Below are 11,424 nucleotides of genomic sequence, written 5' to 3'. Positions count from 1 at the left end.
TGAGCTTAACACTGGCAATAATATTGGTAATGGAAACTGGGTAGTAGGAGAAAGAAGGGAAAGAGAATATAGTGAGGAGAGGAGAGCCTGGCAAAGACGCAAAGGTCTGCCTCATAACTCTTCTCACACTAGTATATTCTTCTTTAAGTGGGCTTAAGTCATAATGAATGAGGAAGCCATGGAGAAAAGAAATAATAAGGAAAAGATACAAACCTTAGTGATTTCCAAATAGAACACTTATAATGCCTACCTATATTATAAAATATAGTTTTTGTTATGGGCATTCTTTTCATTAAAAATGTACAAAATACATATAAATATGGTTATATTATGGGAAAACAGCATTAATAACTGACAATCAAAGAGCTTTGAGGACTATTAGAGTTGGTTACCAAAAAGCATTCAAAATCTACCATCAAATGCAGCCCATATTCTAACATGCCCTTCCCAATTTCCACATTCTTTCTACTTATGTAACCCTCTAGTCACATACTCACACTCACACACACACACACACACACACACACACCCCTACAATTGCACTGGAAATATACATGCTGTATAGGGAGTGCATTAAGTTCCCAAAAGATTTCTTTTGCTTCTCTGTTAACATGACCTGATGGCTCAGACTGTACATCTAGAAATAAAGATGCTGCCAGTGGGATGCTGGCCTTTCAGTCTCTTTAGCTTATCATGCAAGCCTGGTCCTCTTTTCCCATCCCTTATACATTCATGTCATATCCATATACATGAAAGACAGCCTCCCCTGAGGTAGACAGTAGACCCACCCCAAGAGGTGAGTTCAAAGGTGCCATTTTCAATGTGTCCGAATGCACTAGGCCACTTAAGATGAGTGTAGTTGCTGACACAAGCAACTGGTAGTCACTTTTCCCTGCCTTTGCACCTCCACATGGCAGCCCAGAGTTTCATGTTCATTGCTCATAGTCCTCCTCCTGTCTGGTTTGTGGACCTTAGGTGAGATAAGGAACTGTAGACCTGCTGGACTCTGTGGTCTCAAGATCCTCTTGGTTCATGTCTTCGCTCATGACCTCAAGTGGACTTCAGAAAACTCTCATTCAAGACAATATTCTCAGGGCCTGTAACAAGGAATCATAATGGAGAGAATCCCAGAGTGCTTTTCTTAGAGTTTATATAAGCCAAAAAATGTCTTAGATTCCTCAAAACTGACCAGAGAGAGTTCAGATACATTGACATATAAATGGTCAGCACTGGTTAGATTGAATACAGCCCCCAGGTAGCTGCTGCGGGCCCACATCTTGCCAGAAGTGCAGTAGTTCATCATCTTCCCCTCCATCAGCACCATGTCCTGGGGGTACCTAAAGTTCCTGGAGTAGACCTTGTGGCTCAGGGGCTGGTTGTTGCAGGACTGACCCCGGAAGTACACTTTGGAATACACAAAATACAGCCCAGTTTCATTGATCACAAGGCTGCCCTTCTTGTACTTCACCCCAGAGACCAGGGCAATTCCATAGGTGTCTTCCCATTCCAAAGGGATGGATCTTGAGTTGAGCTTGCCTGAAATCAAACCAGAGAGGAGCTTTCAGCCAGGAATGCTCATGTATCCCACAGATCAAGCTTTCAAGGCAAAACTGTGGACCATTCCTTGAGCCAATGCTTTTTCCCTAAGTGACAGAGAACTGGGTGATGGGTCAGACCTGACCTGTTACTGAACTTCTTCAGCACATTTATCAAATTGACTCCCTCGATTTTATCATCCACACAACTGGGACAATAACATATGTTTCTAACCAACGGCAGTGAGAAAAGACTAGGATGATTTTAGCTCTCTGGAACAGAGATTCTATGAACAGAGGTTCAGAACTAGCATCCAAATTGCTAGAGTTTGAGTCTCTTCATGAGAGGAGAAGTCAAACCCAAGGAACTCTGAAGTTCTAAAGTTGGAAAGGACCTTAGGAATCATCTAGTCCAACTCTTCACCTACACGAAAGATTCTTCAGTATGGGCAAAAATCCCCTTTCCTTTGTATCTGCACAGCATGGTGTACATACCTACTTCAAGCAGAGAATGCTGAAAATATTGCTTTCATACCTTTCATGTCTTTCCCTATTAGATTGTAAGCTCCTTGAAGGCAGGTGCCATGTGTGATTCAACTCCACATGCCCCAGGTTTGGCACAAAGCATGTGCTTAAGAAATATCTGTTGATCTAAACTGGATCATTTTACAGCCTCTGCTGACATAGTTTCAGGGACAGCAGCATGCCAGTTTCTGTGATACGCATCCACTTTGCAGATATTGGTGGACTTCACACTGACAGTGCCCCCACTGTCTTGCTATCAAATCATGTCACTCCACGGCACGACCACGTGTGCCAGGACCCAGCCTCCCTTCTCCTATTTCTGCATGGACAGAGTAAAGCTCTCCCAGAAAACCAGGGAAACACATATTGAAATAATTCACTGTTCACCATCTCCCCAGCTCTCACCTCTTGGACCTGTGTCCCAAATTCCCCAAGGGTCCTTGGAGCGAGTGAAGAGAGTGAGCTCCTTATGAGCAGGGATCATGTCATAAGCAGCTCCATTTCTCCTGTTTAGAGCAGGGCCTTGCCCAGAGCCGCCCTTTGTGTGTGTGTGTGTGTGTGTGTGTGTGTGTGCATGTGTGTGGTGTTGACGTAACTAGAAAGATGTGACTACTCTTGGGTTTCAAATACTGTCACTGGAAAGTATCAGCTCCCTCAGAGCACAGTCACGGAAACCAACCAGCTACTCTGCTTTTTGCCAAAGGCTTTCCCAAGATGGCCCTCCAGATACAGACCTGTTAAATGAGCTGCTTTTTTCAGTTCCTTTTTCTCAGAGGGTGGACTGGGGTGACCTGTATTATAGAGAGATGAAAGATACATGTAAAAGTGACATAACTACTATTCTTTTTTGTGGGACTCTAAACAGGGCATTTAAATAAAAGATATTTTTATAAGCATAAATGGCAACAGTCTAACATCCACTAATCATTCAAGTCCAAACTGCAGGACTTACAGCAGCCTATATTTCAGAAACAGAGAGGTAAAAAGGAGTCAAATTAAGATAGACATGCATAAATTATAAATTACAAAACAATATAAAGGTCAGTTTATAAAGCCCTCCGTATAAGTTACTGCATTTATAACTCCCAACAATCCTTTGAGGCGGCAATCCTTACAGATGCCAAAATGAGCTTGGAAGTTGGGTGACTTGTCCAAGAAGACCCGCTAACTCAGTGTCAGAGTGGGACCAACACTCAGGTCTCCTGAGTCCAAATCCCGGGCTCTTGCGTCTCTGGCTCTGCTGCCCTCAGGACTACAGGACAAAGGTTGAAGAAGACTGCTAATGTCCAGGCCACCAGGTCTTCCCCAGCGGCATTCTACAGTTGGCCCCAGATTAATTCCTCTAAGGTCTCAAACACCGCGAATGACTCCTCATTAAACATGTAATTGCACACAGGTGTTCCCCACCACATGCTCTCTGCCCATCTGCCCAGCCTCCTCTGGCTCACTCACCTACACTAGACACTGCCACACAGCAGTTCTGAGCACACCCAGCCTCCCTGCCTCTGTGCTTTTGTCCGTGCTACTCTTCCTGCCTGGAATGCGCTCCCAAACTGATGTCTGTGTCAAATTCCTATTGACACTACAAACACCATCTAAAATATCTCTTTTCCTGGAAAACCTTCCCAAGCCTTTCTAATCAAATATGATTTTTCCCTCCACTGAAACCTGGAAGCACTCTGGCTTCACCCTATTTTGTCCGTTCTGACTCACCTTTTTTTTAATGGTAACTGGATGACTGGTCTTACTCCTCCAAATAAATAGCAAATTCCTTACTATATGTTTAATCTACCAGAGTAATTAGCTCAGTTTCTAACCCAGGGCATGCAATCAGTACATGTGCATTAAATTAAACTGAAAGATTGAAAATAGACAACAGTTCTCAAAATAGATACTATTTCTCTGACTTGAGATCTTTCAGTGGAATAGCACTACCATTTGGCTAATGAGTTCAGCTAACTTAGACTTTGAAGCAAGTTGCATAGAAGAGTGCTCATCCACAGCAGGCTCCTCGCGGTTAGCCTGTAAAACTCCATATGATGTGCGCATGCTCCCATCAACTGAGGCTATGATGTGAGCAGTCATTCCCTCTGTAGCTGCCCAAGACCACACATCATGAGTGAGGTGTTAGCGAACAGGAAAGGCAAAACTGAGTCTCTTCTACATTCCTATACCACAAACCATCTGTGCAGCTATCTAGCATTCAGCCATAAACTGACAGGAAATGGAACAGAGAACCACATGCTGTCTATCTTTATATCCCTCAAGTGTTGGTCTCATAGAAGGTACTCAATAAAAATATCTGCTGGATAAATGCTGGAATAAATAAAGTAGAAATATACCCTACACTTTTGAGGATGACTGTTTCCTGCTCCAGGGTCTTTGCACATGACATTCTCAGAGCTGGACTGCTTTTCCCAGCCTCCCACACCCCCGGACCCCCCGCCACACATACACACACCCACATTAACAACACCTCCTTAGAGGGGACTTTCCAGACCATTCTATCTTAGGTTGCATTTAGCACAGCTTGAAAGTCTGTTGTCTGTTTGCTTGCTTTTGTTTATCTTCTCTAGCATGCTAAGAGCTCCATGAGAGCAGGCCCCTTGTCTTTCTTGTTCTGCTATCACCCACTAACCCACACCCAGCCTGGCATGCAGGAAGCACTCCAAGAACATTTGTGAAAGAATAAAAGATTCAGTGAGTTAACTGTGGAAAAATGACAGTGAACCAAATAAGAAAGTTTAAATAATCTACAGTAGTAAGTACCTCCCAGTTAACCTGTTGGAGTATAAGTCCTTCTAGATGCTTACTAAGAATATGAAAATATGTATATGTATTTAAAGAGTGAATATTAAATGAAATACACTGTTTTATAACTTGTCTTTTTATCTAACAACATGGACAATCTCTATGATATTGAATGTCCTTCTAGTATATAGCTTTAGTTGCTGCGTGTCATGCTCTTGTGTGAATACATTGTGATGTGTTTAACTAATTTCCTATTGAGTGGCATTTAACTGTCTCCTAAATGGTTTATTAGAAATAGTCTTCTAAGAAAGTGGTGAACGTCCTTATTATAAATTTTCAGACACATTTTATTTTCTTTAGATAGCTTTAGTGATGAGATTACAAGGTAAATTAACAGTATTAATCCTTTGATATATTTTTCCCAACTGCTCTTTAGAGAAGGTATAGTGGAGAAGGCAATGGCACCCCACTCCGGCACTCTTGCCTGGAAAATCCCATGGACGGAGGAGCCTGGTGGGCTGCAGTCCATGGGGTCGATAAGAGTCGGACACGACTGAGCGACCTCACTTTCACTTCTCACGTTCATGCATTGGAGAAGGAAATGGCAACCCACTCCAGTGTTCTTGCCTGGAGAATCCCAGGGACGGGGGAGCCTGGTGGGCTGCTGCCTATGGGGTCGCACAGAGTCTGACACGACTGAAGTGACTTAGGAGCAGCAGCAGCAGCAATTTACATGCCCACTGACTGTCACTAAGCAGACCCTTTTCACTCACATTTTTTGCCAATTGGGCTTTATTTTTTTAAACTTCACTAATTAGATGGGTCAACCTAGGTATCCCCCTTTTTAAAATTTGCATCTCTTATCTCATTAGTAGAGTTGCTAATTTGATTTCTATGTGATAACACACCAATTTCTGGCCCATCTGGTTTGGCCTAAGGAAGATACTTAATATTTGTTATTGGGACAGGTTGATCTGACTCATCTGCTAACTTGATTTTTAATCACTAAAAGGACTCTAGACAGTGTTGAAAGATGAGTAATTTGGTACCCCTTTTACCGGCCACATTTCACTGATCTTCAAAGCTATTTTATATTAGAAATCCTCCAGAAGCTTTATTCTTCTAACGAACATTTGTACTCTGCTTGGGTACATCTGGAATTTCTCTTTACAGGTTCATACCCAGAATTAGAAACCAGAGGACCTTACCAATAGCTCCTACAAGAGCCTACCTTCCAGGGCAATAGGGTGACTTGGGTTTCTCAGGCACAGCCTGAGAATTTGGAGCAGGCTTCCCTGACTAGATGACCAATGCTGTCTTCTCTTTGCAGAGGCATCTTGCCTGTCATCTTTATTTCTCATTCCATGACCATCAGAGACAGATAGGAGTAGGAGTTTCCCTGTGTCACAGGGCCAGAGCATGTACTGGTAAGAGCTGGAGGTGACAAGGCATCAGGAGCCTGAGTTCCTTCTCAGCCCCATTCCAGCCTCTGTGCCCAGAGGTCTTGGGCACATTACTAATCTGTCTGGTGTTTTGTTTCTCTTCTGAAAGGTGAGATGACTGGACTGGATGTTCTCTAAGCTCCTTTCCATCTTAGTTTAATGAGTATTCTAAATCCACAGTTTCCCAAACTATGTCCTGAAACTTTAAGAGGCCGACGTTCAACATTGTGATCTTCCTGTCCTGGATCTCACACAGAGGATTTCCCTTTATTATCAAAAATAGTGCATGATTGTCTCCGAGTGAAGTGGGACTACCCTCTTAAAAATATGCCTAACGTTTTCCTCCAAGCTTTCCAGCGGCTGCAAGAGAACCACCCTAATGTGGATGACTGCTTGCCCACTCTTTAAAAGCTTAAATATAACCTATTAAAATTTAAATCAGATCTGACTCTTAAGTAATCTCTTATAGAGTTTAAATAGGAGAGCAAGGATCTTTCCCAGCAACAGCTGTGTCTGCCTGCACCTCCCCTTCTCTCCTGAGGAGCTATAGCCGCCGCCCTGTGCATGGGAATCAGGAGGCCTGAGGAAGGGGGCAGGCCTGGAGCCAGCTCCTTGTGGGGGCAAAGGTCCACGGTTGTACACGTGTGTTTCTCTTTCCAAATTCAAGCAGAAATTAGTTTTGAATTTTTTTGTGATACTTAACTAAACTAATTTTGAACAGTTAAACTCAATTCATATTTTAGGGCAGTTTCAAGAACCAAAATGACATGAGATTTTGGAATTGGTTAGGATTTCTCTTCCATAGTCTATATGTGCCCAAGAATAAGATGGAATTCAAGGTACTCCTCCAACATGGTTCGGTGCTGAGGACTGTTTTTAGAAACTCAGTGTGCAAGCATAAAAAAACTCACCTATTTGCTTCTCCAAAGATGATGCTGTATGCCTTTGGCTGGTGGACTGGCAAAAGAGAAAAGATATATAATAACTATGAAGCTCTTTAAGCAAAGGAAGAACTGTCAAATAAACTAAGCACTGGAAAGGAAATCTAAGCACGCAGAACCTCTCCTAACTCAGACTCTGGCCAAGCAATTGTGCCTGTCCATGCCTCAGTTTTGTGATTTGAAATAGTTCTAATACTTTTAAGCACTTCCAGGGAAATTTAGTTTGTGCATTTGAACAAATTCACTTCTCAGATGCCAAGTTCCTTTTCTTCGTTGAATCAAGTATGAGGTAGGTAGTAAAGGTCTTCCTTTCTCAGATGATCAGCCAACTGAGAAAGGAAGAACTCTTAACTGCCAGTCCTAATTTGATCCTGATCCCTCCCAAGATAGAAAATATTCCTTCCACCCATATGAGCCCCCATTTCTCTGCAGGTAGAATAGGATGGCTAGTTGATTCATTTCTAAGACAGGAAGAAAGGATTGAGAAGTACGCTGCAAGCCAAGTGTGGTCCATGTGGATCCCTGTTGCCCTCCTCCCCCACTTCAGCAGGGCAGTTTCACCCCATCCCCCACCCCTGCACCTTCAGGGCGTGGCAGTCCCCCAGGCAGCTTACCTCTCTGAGTTCAGCCAACTCCTTCTGTAGCTGGAAGAGCTGAAATATCCCCAGCCCCAATCCAACCAGGGCCACCAGAACCATGAAAAACATCACAAGGAGACACAGGCCTGTGTTGTGGTCCCTCCTCTTCTTCACAGGTGGTGGCGGTAGTGGAGGCAGGGGTGGCGGTGGCGGTAGTGTTGGGGGTGGCGGTGGTGGTGGCCTCCTTTGCCCCGGCCTTCCTGGCACTGAGGACGGACAGGGGAAGACTGATCCTGGAGAGGCCCAGGGGGAGCTGGCACTGCTGTCCACCCAGAAGATTGGGGGGTATGGGTAATTCAAGGGCTGCTGCATGGCATCCAGTGCCTCAGGCCAGCCCCCAGCCCAGGGTTTTCCTCTTCTTCAGTCGTGTGGAGGCCCAGGTGTCAAAGGCCAGACTCCTGTTTCTGACTGCTCAAGAGAAGGAAGCCGGTTCTCTCTTTATAGAGTTTCCAGAACTGAGGGAAACACCTCTCTTTCGTTCTCTTTCGGCTTCTCAAAGAGACACCCACTCACTCTGCATCTGACCCTGAGAAGCCTCAAGAAGCTCAGAGCAAACCCCCCCGGGAAGTTTCCGCCCACAACTTTATGATGAAAGCTTTCAAAACCCCAATCGCTGCTGCCCTGCTCCCTCAAAGGCTGGAAGGGTGGGCTCGTTGTCCTCAGGCCCTGAGAGAGGGGGTAGCGTCAGAGCAGCTCTTCGGGCTCCAGCCATTGTTCAGCTACAAGGAGAGTGGCCTGTGGGGCGAAAGCACCGAGTCACGGCCAGAGGAGTCACTTCTGTGTCTTACCTTTGGCAGGAGGGAATCACCCCCTGCTGCCATCCCTCCCCCACACCCAAATACTGTTTACGCTGACACAGCAAAGCACCATAGTTTACAGGTTACAACATGCCCGCCTACTCTATAATAGATCAGAGACTACAAACCAGTGGCCCATATGCCTCACAGAGTCCTCAGACTTGCTTTGCTTGTGCCTTATAATGTTGTTTATTTCTATTTACTGTCCTCCTCAAAAACAGGATAGTCCATACTGCAGACATTCATCTCTGTTTTGCTGAACCTAGAACTCAGACCAGAAAAGCAATAGCCATTGCGATACTTTAAGTATCACAAGATAAACCAACCACAGATGCCTGGGGCAAAAGATTACTGTTGAGACTCACAGTGGACTGCTGTTATCACTGAATAGTGTTCTTCCAAAGTGTAAGCACCGAATCCCAATCCCCAATGTAACTGTACTTGGAGATAATGCCTTTAAGGTGTAATTAAGGTTAAATGAGGTAGTCTGAGTGGGACCCTAACCCAACATGATTAATGTCCTTACAAGAAGAGGTAGAGGGCTCCCTTTGTGGTCCAGTGGTTGGGAATCTGCCTTGCAATACAGGGGACACATATTCCATTCTTGCTCTAGGAAGATCCCACATGCCATGGGGCAACTAAGCCCTAGAGCTGCATCTACTGAACCCACGTGCCCTAGAGCCCATGCTCTTCAATGAGAGAAGTCGCGGCAACGAGAAGCCCATGCTTGTCTACAACTAGAGAAAGCCCATGCACTTACAAGGACCCAGCAGAGCCAAAAATAAATAAATAAATACTTCTTGAAAAAAGAAGAAGTGGTAGAAGGGATGCATGTGTACAGACAAAAGGCCAAGTGAGTACACAGCAAGAAGGCGGTTATCTGTAAACCAAGAAATGAGGACTTAGGAGAAACCAGCCCTACCAACACTTTGATCGTGGACTTCTATCATCTAGAACTGAGAAAATAAATTTTTGTTGTGTAGGCCATTCAGAAAAATTGGGATAGTCCATATACGTTATAGTCATATTGGGGTTTGAAACACTAGAATATTGGGCAGTCTGGAGGCCCTGTCTGCAAACCCAGTCAGCTGGACTTGGGCCACTGCTGCAGCTCTCAAGGACAGGACATGGGTGTGCCAGGCTGCCTGGCTTGCACACCCTCCACTGTGTTTCCCATGAACCTCACTGTGAGAAATGGCCTTCCTGGGCCCTTTAGGCATCTCTGTTTGCTACCTCTGTTATGGTTGTCAACATTTGTTGGATCATGGAGAAAGCAAGGGAGTTTCAGAAAAACATCTATTTCTGCTTCATTGACTACCCTAAAGCTTTTGACTGTGTGAATTTCAACAAATTGGAAAATTCTTAAAGAGATGGGAGTACCAGACCACCTTACCTGCCTCCTGAGAAACCTGTATGCAGGTCAAGAAGTAATAGTTAGAACCAGACATGGAACAACTGACTTATTCAAAATTAGGAAAGGAGTATGACAAGGCTGTATATTGTCACCTTATATGCAGAATACATCGTGCAAAATGCCAGGCTGGAGGAATCATAAGGTGGAATCAAGATTGCCAGGAGAAATATCAAAAACCTCAGATATGCAGATGACACCACTCTAATGGAAGAAAGTGAAGAGGAACTAAAGAGCCTCTTGGTGAGGGTGAAAGAGGAGAGTGAAAAAGCTGGCTTAAAACTCAACATTCAAAAACTAAGACCATGGCATCCAGTCCCATCACTTCATGACAAATAGAAAGGGAAAAAGTGGAAACAGTGACAGATTTTATTTTCTTGGGCTCCAAAATCACTGCAGACAGTGATTGCAGCCATAAAATTAAAAAACCCTTGCTCCTTTGAAGGAAATCAATGACAAACTTAGCATATTAGAAAGCAGAGATATTATTTTGCCAACAAAGGTCCATATAGTCAAAGATATGGTTTTTCTTGTAGTCATGTACAGATGTGAGAGTTGGGTCATAAAGGCTGAGTTGAAGAATTAATACTTTCAAATTGTGATATTGGAGAAGACTCTTGAGAGTCCCTTGGATTGCAAGGAGATCAAACCAATCAACCCTAAAGGAATCAACCCTGAATATTCATTGGAAGGACTGATGCTGAAGCTCCAATACTTTGGCCACCTGGTGTGAAGAGTTGGCTGATTAGAAAAGACCTGGATGCTGGGAAAGATGGAAGGCAAAAGGAGAAGAGGACAGTAGAGGATGAGATGGTTAGACAGCATCACTGACTCAGTGGACATGAATTTGAGCAAACTCCAGGAGAGAGCAGAAGACAGAGGAGCCTGGCATGTTGCAGTCCATGGGGTCACAAAAAGGAAGACCCAACTGAACAACAACAAGAAAACAATGAAAGAGATCATTTGACTTAATTTCAATATATAATAATTAAAAGGAGAGAAATAGAAACAATAGAGAAAAATAACAGCATATAATCACCAAACTGGGCTGACCTATATCCAGACTTGAACAGTGCTGGGAAGTCCCTCATTAACAGCAATCTGGAGTCCCATTTGGGAAAGGGTCCTGCGGGGAGCTGCCCGTGAGAACGGGGTCCTTTGTCTGAAGGACACAGCTCTGGGAGCTGCCTCAGTCCTTGAGGGTTTGCTTGCAAACATAGCTCTCTGTCCCGCCACCCCAGAGATTAGGCGCTTATTTACTGCAGGCACCTGGAATTCTGTGCAAACTTCTCACGCACAGAGAAATGTTATCTGGTGTAAGAAATAATAACAGGGAGCCATTCCCATGCTCTCAAGATTTCTTACACCAGATAAAATTTCTCTG

The 11,424-nt window shown here is 44.2% G+C and overlaps 1 protein-coding gene across 2 annotated transcripts in view; it reads right to left on the bottom strand.

The window, feature by feature from the left end:
* Positions 1-308: 308 nt before the first annotated feature.
* FASLG (Fas ligand (TNF superfamily, member 6)) overlaps positions 309-11,424 on the bottom strand; it is a 29,000-nt gene continuing 17,884 nt past the window's right edge. Inside the window, exons 2-5 of one of the 2 annotated variants that reach the window (XM_010849838.1) lie at positions 7,809-8,567; positions 7,165-7,210; positions 2,795-2,851; positions 309-1,536 (exon numbers count right to left, since the gene is read on the bottom strand). In XM_010849838.1, coding sequence (XP_010848140.1) covers positions 1,142-1,536; positions 2,795-2,851; positions 7,165-7,210; positions 7,809-8,144 — 834 coding nt within the window. In that variant the 5' untranslated portion in view covers positions 8,145-8,567 and the 3' untranslated portion in view covers positions 309-1,141. Of the gene's footprint in view, positions 1,537-2,794; positions 2,852-7,164; positions 7,211-7,808; positions 8,731-11,424 lie in introns of those variants that run through there. The other variant, XM_010849836.1, reaches the window with a different exon arrangement.

The sequence above is a fragment of the Bison bison genome, unplaced genomic scaffold (genome assembly GCF_000754665.1).
Source record: "Bison bison bison isolate TAMUID 2011002044 unplaced genomic scaffold, Bison_UMD1.0 scf7180017864289, whole genome shotgun sequence".
Taxonomy (NCBI): Eukaryota; Metazoa; Chordata; class Mammalia; order Artiodactyla; family Bovidae; genus Bison; species Bison bison.
Note: the sequence above shows the minus strand (reverse complement) of the source record. Positions and strands in the feature narration are given on the sequence as shown.